General features: G+C 46.6%; 1 protein-coding gene across 2 annotated transcripts in view; it reads right to left on the bottom strand.

Moving 5' to 3' along the window:
* The window catches only part of LOC134884805 (glutathione S-transferase theta-1-like), a 43,104-nt gene extending 30,251 nt beyond the window's left edge, over positions 1-12,853 (bottom strand). Inside the window, exons 1-4 of one of the 2 annotated variants that reach the window (XM_063913031.1) lie at positions 12,562-12,853; positions 2,599-2,755; positions 1,431-1,552; positions 248-398 (exon numbers count right to left, since the gene is read on the bottom strand). In XM_063913031.1, the coding sequence (XP_063769101.1) occupies positions 248-391 (144 nt within the window). In that variant the 5' untranslated portion in view covers positions 392-398; positions 1,431-1,552; positions 2,599-2,755; positions 12,562-12,853. The remainder of the gene's footprint in view (positions 1-247; positions 399-1,430; positions 1,553-2,598; positions 2,756-12,561) is intronic. The other variant, XM_063913020.1, reaches the window with a different exon arrangement.
* Between the last annotated feature and the right edge of the window lie 4,107 nt (positions 12,854-16,960).

Here is a 16,960-nt window from a genome sequence, read left to right as displayed (position 1 = left end):
TTCTGTGAGTGGGTGCTTATGATGTGCTAGACATGCCCCCAAAGAGGAGTGGCCATGCCCTCAGCATGCTGCGGTCACACCCCCTCCAGTGTGGGCAGGGGAGCCCAGGAAGTTGTTGTACCGGGGCCCAGAATTTCTCTTAGCAGCCCTGCATAGCAGCAGGATATTGTCTGCTTCTGTAGCCTCATTGCATACATACAAGCAAACAGAAAGAAAAATAACATCCAAAACAGCCCGATATTCTCACCTTGATCCAAAATAGCTTTGATACAAGTGGACGTGTACTTAAATGCTGCCAAGCAAGATATTCGTCAACCTGGGCACGCTTCCTTATGTCAGATGGATACCAGTGATCAGGGGTCTTATACTTGTTTACCATATAAAGCAGCATGGCAGTGCTGGCAAAGGAAAGTAAGGGGGAACAATTTGATTACTATTAAAATATTAATATTAGTGTATGTATCTCCTAACAATTATATAATTTAAAAAGTGGATTCATTCCTACAACCATCAGCTAGTTGCATTCTGGCTAAATCTTTTTAACTTTTAGGGTGGAATGTTTATCATCAGAGGTCAAGATATATATAGTATGCTGCATATATATGTAACCTTCATTACAGCATTATATCCCCATATTGTAATGTATTCTCACATGAGCCTCAGGTAAATTATCTAATTCTTAAATGGTGTTAGGTATGCGTAACCAGCAGTCAGTTGACTGCCGGTCACCATACCGATGGCAGGATCCCGGCAGTGGTATGCAAGCGGGGGAGGAAGAGGGGGGGGGGGGCAAGCGCAAAAAGCCCCTATGGCTGTCATGGTCACCCATGAGTGGAAATAGTCCTTGCTAATCGGCATGCCAACTGTCTCTCCTGACTACATTCCCTTAAATGCTATGTACTGTGCATGGTATAGTAACCACAGATTCCCATTAGAGGTTAGGCCAGAGGCTCTCAAACGCAGTCTTCAAGGCACCCCAAAGGTTCATGTTTTAAGTATATCCATGCTTGGCCACAGGTGACTTAACTGGCACCTCAGTCAATTTATTTTAACCATTTGTGTTGATACCTAAACCTGGACCATTGCAGTGCCTTGAGGACCGCGTTTGAAAACATCTGGGTTAGGCAATTCAGAGTTGACGGCTGCTTACTGTGATGTATCTTGTAATGCCCAGTCTCATTTTTTATGGTGTTTGTTCCCAATTGTAAAACACTACACTATATAAATAAATGGCACTAACACACTACGGCACAATTTAGTACAATTTACTTTGAAATTAATGGCATGAAATGTAATTGTGAAACTGAAAATTCACTATTTTAACTATGTAAATACTGAGAGTTACCCATTAGCTGCCAAATAAATGACTACATAAACGGTATGCATGGTCCCCGAATTCTGCCCCAGGGATGTGATGCAGCGTAGCCTACTCTAAAGTCTTGTAGGGGTTGCTTTGTTTTTCACCTCTCAGACATTGTTAAGTCTCCATCCTTGAGCACTGGAACCTTACGTAGTGGATTCACCTTGAAGTAATCTTCACTTAAATGGTCCCCTGCAGTAGAAAAATAAAATGAATAGGGGGAAAAAAAAAAAAAGTGATTACTCTTCAACGCACCTAACTTGTGCAACCTTTTTCCCCAAAGGTAACCATCAACTAATTTTGCAAAAATATCATAAACAGAATACCTGGAAAAGTTTTCCAGAATAATCTAAAATGTGGCTTCAAATTTAATTATACCTCAAAATGTATTTATATTATATAACAAAATGCAAAGTGAATGAACTGAAATCTTAATCAATATTTGACGTGACCACCCTTTGCCTTCAAAACAGCATCAATTCTTCTAGGTACACTTGCACACAGTTTTTGAAGGAACTCTGCAGGTTGTTCCAAACATGTTGGAGAACTAACCACAGATCTTCTGTGGATTTAGGTTTGATCAAATCCTTCTATCTCTTTGTGTAATCCCAGACATACTAGATAATGTTGAGATCAGAGCTCTGTGGGTGCTTCCAAGACTCCTTATTTTTCCTTACACTGAAGATAGTTTTTAATGACATTGCCTGTATATATGGGGTTGTTGTGTGTGTGTGTGTGTGTGTGTGTGTGTGTGTGTGTGTGTGTGTGTGTGTGTGTGTGTGTGTGTGTGTGTGTGTGTGTGTGTGTGTGTGTGTGCGTGTGTCAGTTCATACACAAATCTAAGTATATACAGGGAATCACTCCTTGTGATGTAATTGCTATCAGTTGCTATCTTTAGGAAAATAGGTCACAGGCTGTATTTCCATTACAGGGTGCAAATTTTCTGTGTGTGTATGTGTAGATTATATTATATATATATATATATATATATATATATATATACACATACATACACACACACACACACACACACACACACACACACACACACACACACACACACACACACATATATATAAAAAATTATAACCCACCAAATAATATCAGAGAGTACAAAATAGTTGCAATCATGGGATTGTTAATAACTTAAGTTTAACACTCACTGAAGATTCAACATATCAGATATAATTCCTTTGTTAGGCATATAAAAAAAATGAATAAAAATAATCCAGACTCACCTTATATACACCCCGGCGAACAAAATCTATGCCAATGGCTTCCTGGATGTCCAGCGGACTGACATCACATATGGGACTGCCCTGAAGCTAGTCACACTGAACTGTGTAGATTGCCATGGTGAATATAAACAAATGACTGAAATAACCACCACCAAAACTGTAAACAAGTAAATAATGAAGATTGTAAAAATTGCACTGAACACTGATGTCTATTAAAAAAAAAACCCTATGAGATTATATAATATCCACCTTGCCATTTAGTGCACTTAAAACATGGGCATTTAATCAGGCACACCACAAGTGTATTAGTACATGTCAAGGGCAATTGAATGTGGTATTTTTGACCAGAATGAGGATGAAATGTATTAGTTGGAATAAATATCAAACTAAGATTAAGTACCGCCTGTTCTTGAATGGTTAGGGTTCTTTATAAACACACACAGATATATATGGGACATTAAAACAACCTGCCTAATATTGTGTAGGTCCTCCGCTGTTGCCAAAACAACTTTGATCTATTGAGTCATGGACTCCATAAGACCACTGAAGGTGTTAGGTGGTATCTGGCACAAAGACATCGATACATACTTGCCTGCTCTCCTTGAACAGCCACGAGGCTCCTGAAAAATCAGGTGGTGCTACCATACTCCACCCCCCTTCACCGCCACCTACTGGTACAGTAGGTGAGTCGCTCGCACCCAGCATCATACTACTCCTTGCTTCTCAGCAATGTTCTCTCCCTTCACACAGCCACCAATATTTTAGGATTTTATCCCTATCCTACCCCGCTTTAGCAGGAAGTGGCAGGAATCAGCATAGTCATCTACCCTTCAAGGGCTGCAGGGGACTACCCCAAAAAGTGTGAGGCTCCAGCAGCTTCCGGGAGAGTAGGCAAGTATGTCCCAAGTGTCTGCATCTCTGCAAGTATTCACAAAGTGCCTGTTCCCCTACAATTTCTGTTACACTCAAGGAAGCTATTCAATTATTTTTTTTTGCACCAGATCTCCCATCTAAAATGTTAAAGGAGATAGTGAGGCGATATTCAAATGTTTCTTTTTTGTTCACACATATGACACACAAATACCCCTTTCACACCGCACAAATAACCTGGTATCGACCCGGCATATTGCCAGGTCGACACGGGTCGGCGTGCGGTGTGAAAGGGGCCTTGCCGAAATAGCGAGTCGCCTGACCCGGCAATTCAACCCGGGTATGTGGCTGCGTAAACGGGCTCCTGGGTCGATGCGACCCAGGACCCGTTTGCTACATAGGGAGAGGCGGCGCAGAGATGAGCTCATCTCCCAGCGCCGCCTCCACCTTCGCCCCAACCCCCCCCCCCCCCCTCCCTTGCTATGGCAAGTACCTGGTTATAAACAGTACTCTGCTAATATACCATCAGCTGCAGGTGTCTGGTCTCTCTGTTCTGGGTTACTGGTAGTGAGGTCTAACCCTGTGTTCAGGTTCTAGTTCTGTCTTCGGTGTGTAGGTATTATAAACCCAAAAGAAAGGAAGTATTTTCTGTTGTGTTGTGTTCTCTTTTGGATTTATAATATGTCAAACTATAATCCTGGAGTACTTCCCAAAGGACATATAATTTGAATGATATAAGGAACGGGAAATGCATGATAATAATGAGCAAATAAAAAGATAAATCGGTGTTTGTGCGACATTTTCTACTTTGGTGTGTAGGTTTCAAGCCTGTGCATCTGTAGATCAGTGCAGACCTGAGTCCCTCATTCCTAGATTCAGTTCTGAGTCCTGAGTTCTTGCGTCCAGCTGTAGCTTATGCAGTCCTATGTTTCCTGAGGTCTTGTGTCCTTGAGTTCCCAGTAGTGGGTGCCAGCTCCACGTTCCTGGAATTATGTTCTGCGGTGAGTTCACCATGATTGGTTCCACATCACTCTATTGCAGATTCACTCTGGCCCAGTTTCTGTCTAGTGACCTGTTCTATTACCTGGGGATCCAAGTGCTCTGTCCCCGTTTCCTGCAAATTTGCTTTACACTAACAAAAGTAATCCTGGGCATTATTCTTACGGGAACTAGTCAGGATCCCGGCGGTCGGGGAGGTGGAGGTATTAGAGTTAGGCTGCGGGAAGGGAGGGTTAGAGGACCATGGGTAGAAGGAAAGTATACTTACCTTCCCCCTGTCAGCATTATCACTGTCCAGATGCCGCAGTCGGTATTCTGACTGCCGGCATCCCGACCGCTTGCATTTTGAACCTAACCCATTCTTACTGTGGATTTTCTGATTCTCAATAGTTGCCAGTTACTCTGATTTCTTTACTATACCCTGTGTGTTAATAAACCATTGATCCACTATACTGGCAGTAGTGCGATCGTCATTTTGGGAAAACAAACACACACACACACACACACACACACACACACACACACACACACACACACACACACACACACACACCTCAAGAACTGTAACATCACCGATGCTTGATAGTCAACACCTTAAACTATGTTCCTCAAACCATTCCTGAACAATCCTGCTGAAAAAGGTCACGGCCATCAGGGAATACTGTTGCCATGAAGGGGTGTACTTGGTCTACAACAATGCTTAGGTAGGCAGTACGTGTCAAAGTAATATCCACATGAATTCCAGATCCCAAGGTTTCCCATCAGAACATTGTCCAGAGCATCAAACTGCCTCAGCTGGCTTGCCCTCATCCCATAGTTCTTCCTAGTGCCATCTCTTCCACAGATAAAAGATACACACGCATCTGACTGCCCACATGATATTAAAGAAAATGTGGATTCATCAGATCAGGCCACCTTCTTCCACTGCTCTGTGATCCAGTTCTGATGCTTTTGTGACATTAGGCGACTACTAAAATATAATAAAAGTTACTGCAAAGCAGCGAATGGGAAAATACAGCTGACCAGTGTATATTGTGAAAATTATTAGACCATTAGAATAATAATGGTTTACAGTTCCCATAACATACTGAACAATTAATTTATGCACAAAAGCATCATATAGACGACCAGCATGAATAAAAAACAATGTTCTGGGTACCAGTTAATAAAAGGTACACATGTAATCTGAGATAAAAAAAGGTGATATAGATGAAGGGTGTATTACGGTGCAGTGATGCGCACACTGCCAGCACTGGGAGTCAATTGGTCTACATAAAATTAGACATTTGAGTAATGTTAAGGGCTAATTTAATCTACAGTCAGTACACATGTAACAGGTAATAACTAACTCCAATGGATACAATTATCTGATTTAACATTAGAAAGAGTTATTGTAGCAACAAACTATTGTAACAACATTTGAGACACTTAAAAAAAGAGAAAAAAAAGAGACAGGAAGAAATAACTGTGACAACAGTGGTTAAGCATTTTATTCACCTTTAATTTGTTCACATTTTTTCACTAGAACTATATTTCGCTTGCTTTTTAATTAAATAAATCAAAGTTATATTTTAAGATTAGTGGTCATTTACCCAAAAGGTTGTTAAAGTCGAAAAATATTGTAATGCATATGCCTTTTACTAACCCCATGCACATGCCCGCTGCGCGTGCACTCGCTCTGCCGTGCGTGCGCATATCCGCAATTTGCGTAACGGAGCTTTTTGCGGCCATGCGCCTTAGCGCGTGGTATGCGCATTTACGGTAGGGTTTGTGAACGCATAGAGGGTTATTAGAACATTACATATTTAACCCTTATAGTGTACATTGTAGATATAGTTCCCCTAGACCATGTCAGCGAGTACTAATAGTTTAAACAGTTCATGGACTAAGAGATTCGCCTTTGCATGATAGGAAGGGTCAGATAAAGGTTGGAAGGTGATATCTAGTATCCAGCTGTAGGGTATTTTGAGGGTAACATTCCGGTGTTAGTTAGAGAGAGATCGCTTGTTCCTGCGTATAGTTATGTACAAAAGTAGAATATGAACATTAACTGTATTTACAGTATATTATGTATGCGGCGGGAATCCAGAGGATACCACCCACAAGAGCAGTTGGGGAAAGACATCGCCCATCTATTCAAATCCACCTATGACCTCTTCTGTAATGTAGACACATCCCTGTGTCCAATGGACAATGAGATTACAGTGACCATTGTATTGTGTATGCATGTTATGTATAAAAAGACCATTGTTGCCTAGCCGGTCAGAAGACTCTGAACGCTATCTGTATGACCAGCGGAGGATCGGCCGGGTTGCGCTTGCGAACATTCTCACGTATGTACATTCTCTGTAGCCATTATTCTGTTTAGATTTACTTGTTAGCCTGTAGTGTATGATTTGTATTGTTTTACCTTTTGGAATTAATCCACTGTGACCTTAGAACCTTGTGGTTGCAACTACAAATCGGTGTGGTGTCTTCACTTTCCTGCAAGGGCTTTAAAGTAGATTTATCTGTATAGGGTGTATTGGTATTGATAAGGTGTACGCACTGCGGGTACTTCATACCGCCAGCGCTACTTAAGGTTTAAAGTGTAATCATATCATTGCATTGTATCATTAACAAGGTTTAAGGGTTATCAATTGTGTGTGCGCACGCTGAGCGTACTCCATACACTCAGCGCGGCGTGTGTATGCCAAGTACGTACCACGTGCGGGACTCTGTACGCAAATAGCGTACAAAGTGCGTAGCATGTGTATTCAGTCTAGCGGCCATTGCGGCTCCGCGATAAAAGTGTATTTAGAGGTATAGCTTTGCGGTCTAAGATAATATCGACATTATCAAGGTATATGACTTTAAGTGATTATTTGAGTATAATAGTCCATGTGTGCCCATAATAGGGAATACTTCCTTTCTTTTTGGGTTCTACTACATGCTAAACTATATACCAGGAGCACCTCCTGAAGGATACACAATTTAAATTATTCATTAAACGGGAAAGGACTTATGCATGACATTAAGGAATATATATATAAAAGAACAGTAGGCGTCTGTGCGACCCTTTCAACTTCTGCTCGAGTTCAATGCATGTGCTTTCGGCGGTGGCACTGGCGTATCCATAATATGTGCGGTGTACACAGGCCCCTGAGTCCAGAGGGGGCTCCCACCGCACTCGCTGCACCCATTTTCCTGAAGAGTCCCGCGCCGGCGTCCGCGTTAAAAATCACTGGGAAAATGCTGCAGCATCATTTTCCCGAAGATCTGCGCATGCGCAGTAAAGTCTGAGCGCTGCCGGCAGAGAGGAGGGGGCCCGCATGGAGCAGGCTGCACCCGGGCCTCCTCCTTTCTTAAAGCGCCCCATGGCGGTGGACAGGGGTTAAAATGGGCATTCTACGGCTACGCAGCAAGCTGCGATGTTCTGTGTGCTCTGATACTTATCTAGGATATCCAATATGAACTTTTCCGCAATTTTGGAGCCGATTCAAACCTGATCGCTGCTGTGTGCTTCTGCACCGCAGGCGATCAGGCACATGGCTACAAAGCGGATCACTGCTAAGCAATGGGTTTGTGCAAATGATCCATTCGCACAGGCGATCGCAAGGAGACTGACGGGAAGAGGGCGTTTGTGGGTGGCAACTAAACGTTTTTAGGGAGTGTTTGGAAAAACGCAGGCGAGTCCATGCATTTGCAGGGAGGGAGGCCGACGTCAAATCCGGTCCTGAACAGCCTGAATTAATCGCAGTGGCTGAGAAAGTCCTGGGCTGCGCAGAAACTGCACAAAATCTGTTTGTGCAGCTCCGCTAAACAGGCTATTGCACACTTGCACAGCTAAAATACACTCCCCGTATAGGCGGCGACTATCTGATCGCAGGGCTGCAAAAATTATTGCCAAGCGATCAGGTCGGAGTTACCCCATTGTGTTTTATTAGCTCTTCTGTGGAACCAGAAGAGATGGGTTAGCTTTTGCTCCCCATGCGCATCAATGAGCGTTGGGCTCCCCATGACCCGATCGCCGGTTCACTGGTTGTCTTTCCTTGTACCACTTTTGGTAGGTATACCACTGCATACCGGGACCACCGAATAAGACACCTGCCATTTTGTAAATGCTCTGGTATCTAACCACTGCCATTTGTCCCTTGTCAGACGCTGCCTATTTTTCCTGCTTCCAACGCATCAACTTCAAGAACAGTGTTCACTTGCTACCCAATATGTCCCACACCTTGACAGGTGCCATTGTAACAAAATTATCAATGTTATTCAATTCACCTGTAAGTGATTTTAATGTTATGACTGATCGGTGTGTGTGCGTGGCTTCAGTATATTAGTGGCAACACAATCTATAGCCGACATTTCAGGGCTCACGCCCCTTTGTCAAGGTGAAAGTGTTGGATGTCATATATAATATATACACTATATGGACAAAAGTATTCAGACGCCTGACTATTACACCAACAGGGACTGTAATTACATTTTATTCAAATACATATACTTTGTGCTCAGTCATTCTGTAGAACATTTATGAGGTCAGGCACTGATGTTGGACGAGAAGGCCTGGCTTGCAATCTCCATTCCAGTTAATTCCAAATGTGCTTGATTGGGTTGTGGTCAGGGCTCTATGCGGGCCAGTCAAGTTCTTCCACACCAAACTTATGAAACTATGAGGGTTATTCTGACCCGATCGCAAGCTGCATTTGTTCGGAACTGTGCATGCGTCGGCGCCGCAGTACACCGTCGCATGCCAGATGGGCGAAAGCCGTCGTTACCTAGCGATCGCCTCTGCCTGATTAACAGGCAGAGGCGGTCTCTGGGCGGGAGGGGGCGGCACGGCGGGGCGCAGTCCGGCCAACTCAGGTGTGGCCGGACCGTGCGGGGGGTGGGCCGCAGCGGCTGCGTGGCGTCACATACAGCCGCTGCGACCCGAGGCAGTGATGAATAACTCCCGACCAGCTGCAGGAGCTGTGCTGGCCGGGAGTTACTCTTCAAGTACAAAAGCATCGCCACTGTGCGATGCTTTTGTACTTGTGCGGGGGAGGCCGGACTGACATGCGGGGCGGACTAGCCCTGTGCTGGGCGTTCCCCCCGCATGTGTGGGAAGATGATCGTAGCTGTGCTAAATTTAGTACGACTACGATCAACTCGGAATGACCCCCTATATCTTTATAGTCCTTGCTTTGTGCACTGGGGCACATTCATGTTGGAATAGATAAGGGCCTTCCTCAAACGGTTGCCACAAAGTTGGAAGCATAGCATTGTCCAAAATGTCTTGGTATGCTGAAGCATTAAGATTGCCCTTTACTGGAAATAAGGGGCCTAGACCAAACCCTGAAAAACAGCCCCATACCATTATCCCTCCTCCACCAAACTTCACAGTTGGCATGATGCAGTCAGGCAACGTTCTCCCGGCATCCGCCAAACCCAGACTCTCCCATCTGACTGCCAAACAGAGAAGCATGATTCGACACGCCATAGAACACGTTTCCACTGCTCCACAGTCCAGTGTCAGTGTACGTTACACCACTCCATCCGACACTTGGCATTGGACTTGGTGATGCGAGGCTTGCATGCAGCTGCTCGGTCATGGAAACCCATTCCATTAACCTCCTGATGCACAGTTTTTGTGCTTACATTAATGCCAGTAGAAGTTTGGAACTCTTCAGCTATGGAATCAGCAGAGCGTTGGCGACTTTTACGAACCATATGCCTCAGCAGTCGTTGACCCTGCTCTGTGATATTACGTGGCCTTCCGCTTCGTGGCTGAGTTGCTGTTGTTCCTAAATGTTTCCACTTTCTAACAGTGACGTGCGGTGAGGTCAGTGGCTGGGGAGGCACACATGGGGGTGAAAGAGGGGGTGCCATCTCTAGAGTTTTGCTTGTGTGAATAAACCCACAATATAACGCAGGCCTCACACGTTGCCACAGATTTCTTGTTCGAAATATACATAACTGTAAACCAGTTATTATGAGCAGGATTTCGTCGAAGTATAGATCCCAGTGCTTTCTAATGGTTGAAACGTTACTGCACAATGACACAGTTAAACAATCAGGTCCGATGCAGACCTTTTTGATGGATGATAAAAATAGATTTAAAGACACAATATATTAGGGTCTATTCAGACCCGAACGCAGCCGCACATCTATGCAGAGGCTGCATTCAGAGGATCTGCGCATGCACACTGGCAGAAGTGCGTGTACATGACCCTACACCTTATACCAGGATGCGGCCGCAAGGAGATTGACAGCGGTGGCCGTTGGGGAGGGAGGCGACATGACGTTGCAAGAGCGTGGCGGGCAAAATGGTGGCATGTCAGGAGCGTTTTTGGAGCATCTGTGTGACGTCATACATAGCTCAGTGCCGTAACTAGGCATTTTAGCGCTGTGTGCAAGAAACGGCATTGGCGCCCCCCCTATGCAAGATAGGGGCAGTGTGCGCCGCAGGCGCACAAAAATATATATATAGGGGCGTGGCTTAACGGGGAAGGGGCGTGGCCACAAAATAATACCAATTCATACTACGGTGCACAGTAGTCTCCATTATTCAAATTACGCTGCACAGTAGCACCGCTACACCAGGTAGAGCCCCTTTTACACATTACGGCAGCCTGTCCCCCTTTTTACACATTACGGCAGACAGCGTGCCTTTTTACACATTACGGAAGACAGCGTGCCTTTTTACACATTACGGCAGACAGCGTCCCCCTTATTACACATTACGGCAGACAGCGTCCCCCTTATTACACATTACGGCAGACAGCGTCCCCTTTTTTACACATTACGGCAGACAGTGTCCCCTTTTTACACATTACGGCAGACAGCGTCCCCTTTTTGCACATTGCGGCAGACAGGATAGAGAGAGAGAGAGAGAGAGAGAGAGAGATAGACAGATACTAACCATCTCTCCCCGCTGACAGTCAGCCTCCTCGTGCTGGCAGATCCCAGGCAGGGGAGAAGGAGGAGGAGGGAGGGGGACTGGAGCCGCAGCAGCGCAATGTAATTGGTAGAGGCGCCGCTGCAGCAGTCCCCTCTCCTTCCGTATTGGCTGGCCGACGCCGCTGTGAATGCTGGCATGAGGGAAGCGCATCCCAGCATTCACAGCGGCGGCGAGCAGCCAATGCGGAAGGAGAGGGGACTGCTGCAGTGGCGCCTCTACCAATTGCATAGTGCTGCTGCGGCTCCAGCAGTCCCCCTCCCTCCGGCGCTGCTGCTCTGCTCCCCTGCCTCCGGCTTCTCCAGCATGGCGCACACAGCAGAGGCGGCTTGTAATGAGTCAATTTGACTCATTACAAGCCGCTGGCCGTTGCGCCCCCAGGGCAACTGCGCTGTATGCCAGGTAGTTACGGTGCTGACTTAGATGCTCCCAAAAAAAAAAAAATGTCTCTGGTAGGGGTCAACCTCAAATCAATGCGGACGCATCATGAGGCAGTGACACACACATGCTGGGTGGCCTTGCCCTGTGCTGGACTGCCCCTAGCATTTGAATAGATGGATGGACGCAAATCTTGCTGCGGGAAGCAAGATCTGCATCCATCTCTGAATAACCCCCATAGTGCAGTAAGAAGGGAGAAACACTACCCTGTGTGTGTAATCAAAGAGTTATACCGCTTTCACATCGCTAATGCCGGATCCCACCCGGTAAATGAAACGTGTCCTTACCGGGTGGGATCCGGCATTTGCTCCCCTCTGCTGGCTTTCCGACCCGCGGGGGGGGGGGCGCAGCAGCAGCAGGGGCGGGGGTGGAGGCGGCGCTGGGAGATGAGCTCATCTCCTGCGCCGCCTCTCCCTATGCTGTGAATGGGAACCGTGTCGCATCGACGCGGCTCCCATTCACACTGCACCTGACCCGGTATTCAACCTGGGTATAATCCTTCTTTTATACCGGGTTGAATTAGCGGGTCAGGCGACCCGCTGATTCTCAGAAAGTGCTTTCACATCGCACACTGACCCGTGTCGACACGGCAATATGCCGTGTCGATACCGGGTTATTTGTGCGATGTGAAAGGGGTAATACAGTGCTGAGGATAACTCACCCTGTATTGCTGTCTCCAGTGTAAAGTCATAAAGTGCACAGTGACAGATGATTAATGGCCCCTGTCTGCTAACCTTTGGTGTCCATGTGTGCACAGCTCTGCTGTGTTCCGGGATGTTAGCAGCCTCGAGGCTCCTGATAGGGGTCATGCAGATCAGCTGAGAAGATAAATATGCCGGAAACCCTTCACTGCCCCGGCTGCAGCAGTCAGTGTGCTGTGGTGGCTTCCGCAATAGTCACAGTATGGGGGTGTTTCTTTACTCACTGACCATTTCCTCAGAAGCAGTGATGGATCTGTTGTCGAATGACTGGCAGGGGGCGTGCTTTAGTGTGAGCAGAAGGCACAGCCCCATCAGTGAGGCAAATGTACAGCTGCCTCTTTTCTTCATTTTTTTCAATGGGCTTTTCCTGCCCGTGGCTTGGCCCCGCCCCCCGCTTCAGCAGTTTACTATTGTCAGTGGGAGGCAGCCCTCTTCGCTGCCTCCCACTCCGATTTTGCTGCAGTTTCAGGGCAACAATTATAAGGAAAATGCAAAGAAGATATATATGACATAGAATATGTTATAAATATCTTCTTTGTATTATTTGAAGCATTATGACAGGGGAGGCACTGCCTCCCCTGCCTGCACATCCCTGCTTTCTAATAATATCACTTACAGTTGACCCTGGATTATCCAGCAGGGATGAAATTTCACGAAGTCTTATTGTAAAGGTGGCATCCTATAACAGTACCACGCTTGAAGCCATTGAGCACTTCAGAATTAACAATTTTGTATCACAATTTTTTGCAAATTAAGACTGCATTCAGGGGCGGAACTACTGGCAGTGCAGCCAGTGCATTGCAGTGGGGCCCCACCGCACTCCAGGGGCCCACAGCCGCCGGCATTACAATGAGTCACAATGACTCATTGTATCATGCCGCCGCGGCCGCGAGCTACACTCCCGTCCGCCGCCCGTGTCACACATAGACCAGGGGCACCAGCTACGCTGCCGCCCGCCGCCTGTGTTATCACAGTCAGCGCCTGCGGCAGCTCGGCTGAACGGGGAGGAGGGGTCCCGGCCGGAGAGGGAGGAGGGGCCGTCCCTCCCTCATACAAACCCTACTGGTCTCACTGGCTGCTTCTGAAAGGAGGGAACGCTCTCCTATCTCCTCCTCTTTCCAGCGCCTCCTCCTCCACACGTCCTCCTGCATTGTAATAAAATGCTGGTGCTGCAGGAGCTGCTGGTCATTCCCTATGTGCAGCAACAGCCCCTGGTAGGAATTCGTTATTTTAAATGTCTTTAATTGTGTTGCATATGTATAATTATATATATATTTATTTATTTATTTATTTTATTTATTTTTATATTGAGATTGCATCTCTTGCCTTGTAAAAATGGGACGGTCTGCCGTAATGTGTAAAAATGGGGACGCTGTCTGCCGTAATGTGTAAAAATGGGGACGCTGTCTGCCGTAATGTGTAAAAATGGGGACGCTGTCTGCCGTAATGTGTAAAAATGGGGACACTGTCTGCCGTAATGTGTAAAAATGGGGACGCTGTCTGTCGTAATGTGTAAAAACGGGACACTGTCTGCCGTAATGTGTAAAAATGGGACGCTGTCTGTCGTAATGTGTAAAAAGGGGACGCTGTCTGCCGTAATGAAAAGGGGACGCTGTCTGCCGTAATGTGTAAAAAGGGGACGCTGTCTGCCGTAATGAAAAGGAGACGCTGTCTGCCATAATGTGTAAAAGGTTGACGCTGTCTGCCGTAATATGTAAAAGGTTGACGCTGTCTGCCGTAATGTGTAAAAGGTTGACGAAGCCTGCCGTAATGTGTAAAAAGGGGAATCTGTCTGCCGTAAGGTGTAAAAGGGGCTCTACCTAGTGTAGTGGTGCTACCGTGCGGCGTAATTTTAATAATGGAGACTACTGTGCACCGTTATATGAATTGGTATTATTTTGTGGCCACACCCCTTCCCCACGAAGCCATGCCCCTATTTTTTGTGCGTGCCTTCGGCGCGCACTGCCCCTGTTTTGCATGGAGTAGGGGGGGCTCAGATACCATTTCTTGCACAGTGCTAAAATGTCTAGTTACGGCACTGTTGCTAGGTATCCATTTCTCTGGCCCTGAGCAGGTCCCCCTCACCAGATCCTCTCCAGGGGTGAGGGGGTGGACTTGGATGGGATGGGGGGGGGGCCCCAAAGCATTTTGTCGCACATGGGCCCACCGCTCGCTAGTTCCGCCACTGACTGCATTACTAGGTGCTTTATTTTTAAACACCTGTGGCAACGTGTCTGATTGAAACACCTGAATTCAATAATCAACAGATGTGGCCAAATACTTTTAAGAAATAGAGATTATATATATATATATATATATATATATATATATATATAATAAGATTTTACTCACCGGTAAATCTATTTCACGTAGTCCGTAGTGGATGCTGGGGACTCCGTAAGGACCATGGGGAATAGCGGCTCCGCAGGAGACTGGGCACAGCTAAGAAAGATTTAGGACTACCTGGTGTGCACTGGCTCCTCCCACTATGACCCTCCTCCAGACTTCAGTAAGGATACTGTGCCCGGAAGAGCTGACACAATAAGGAAGGATTTTGAATCCCGGGTGAGACTCATACCAGCCACACCAATCACACCGTATAACTCGTGATAATATACCCAGTTAACAGTATGAACACAACAGAGCCTCTCAAAAGATGGCTCAACAATAACCCTTGTAGTTAACAATAACTATATACAAGTATTGCAGACAGTCCGCACTTGGGACGGGCGCCCAGCATCCACTACGTACTACGAGAAATAGATTTACCGGTGAGTAAATTCTTATTTTCTCTGACGTCCTAGTGGATGCTGGGGACTCCGTAAGGACCATGGGGATTATACCAAAGCTCCCAAACGGGGGGGAGAGTGCGGATGACTCTGCAGCACCGAATGAGAGAACTCAAGGTCCTCCTCAGCCAGGGTATCAAATTTGTAGAATTTTGCAAACGTGTTTGCCCCTGACCAAGTAGCAGCTCGGCAAAGTTGTAAAGCCGAGACCACTCGGGCAGCCGCCCAAGAAGAGCCCACTTTCCTCGTGGAATGGGCTTTTACAGATTTAGGCTGCGGCAGGCCAGCCACAGAATGCGCAAGCTGAATTGTGCTACAAATCCAGCGAGCAAAAGTCTGCTTTGAAGCAGGAGCACCCATCTTGTTTGGTGCATACAGGATAAATAGCGAGTCAGTCTTCCTGACTCCAGCCGTCCTGGAAACATAAATTTTCAAGGCCCTGACTACGTCCAGTAACTTGGAGTCCTCCAAGTCCCTAGTAGCCGCAGGCACCACGATAGGTTGGTTCAAGTGAAAAGCTGATACCACCTTAGGAAGAAACTGGGGACGAGTCCTCAATTCTGCCCTATCCATATGGAAAATCAAATAGGGGCTTTTACATGACAAAGCCGCCAATTCTGACACACGCCTTGCCGAAGCCAAGGCCAAAAGCATGACTACTTTCCACGTGAGATATTTTAAATCCACGGTTTTGAGTGGCTCAAACCAATGTGACTTTAGGAAACCCAGCACCACGTTGAGGTCCCACGGTGCCACTGGAGGCACAAAAGGAGGCTGAATATGCAGCACTCCCTTGACAAATGTCTGAACTTCAGGCAGTGAAGCCAGTTCTTTTTGGAAGAAAATCGACAGAGCCGAAATCTGGACCTTAATGGAACCCAGTTTTAGGCCCATAGTCACCCCTGACTGTAGGAAGTGCAGAAATCGACCTAGCTGGAATTCCTCCGTTGGGGCCTTCCTGGCCTCACACCACGCAACATATTTTCACCATATGCGGTGATAATGTTGTACGGTTACATCTTTTCTAGCTTTAATAAGCGTAGGAATTACTTCCTCCGGAATACCCTTTTCTTTTAGGATCCGGTGTTTTTTGTTTAAGCAGGACGCCATCATGTCCACCTGTGGCTTTTCCCAACGGTTTACAATCAGTTGGAAGACTTCTGGATGAAGTCCCCACTCTCCCGGGTGGAGGTCGTGCCTGCTGAGGAAGTCTGCTTCCCAGTTGTCCACTCCCGGAATGAACACTGCTGACAGTGCTAACACGTGATTTTTCGCCCATCGTAGAATCCTTGTGGCTTCTGCCATCGCCGTCCTGCTTCTTGTGCCGCCCTGTCGATTTACATGGGCGACTGCCGTGATGTTGTCTGACTGGATCAGAACCGGCTGGTTTTGAAGCAGGGGCTTTGCTTGACTTAGGGCATTGTAAATGGCCCTCAGTTCCAGAACATTTATGTGTAGGGAAGTCTCCTGACTTGACCAAAGTCCTTGGAAGTTTCTTCCCCGTGTGACTGCACCCCAGCCCCGAAGGCTGGCATCCGTGGTCACCAGGACCCAGTCCTGTATGCCGAATCTGCGGCCCTCTCTGAGATGAGCACTCTGCAGCCACCACAGCAGAGACACCCTGGTCCTTGGAGACAGGGTTA

Source organism: Pseudophryne corroboree, chromosome 1 (genome assembly GCF_028390025.1).
Source record: "Pseudophryne corroboree isolate aPseCor3 chromosome 1, aPseCor3.hap2, whole genome shotgun sequence".
NCBI lineage: Eukaryota > Metazoa > Chordata > Amphibia > Anura > Myobatrachidae > Pseudophryne > Pseudophryne corroboree.
Note: the sequence above shows the minus strand (reverse complement) of the source record. Positions and strands in the feature narration are given on the sequence as shown.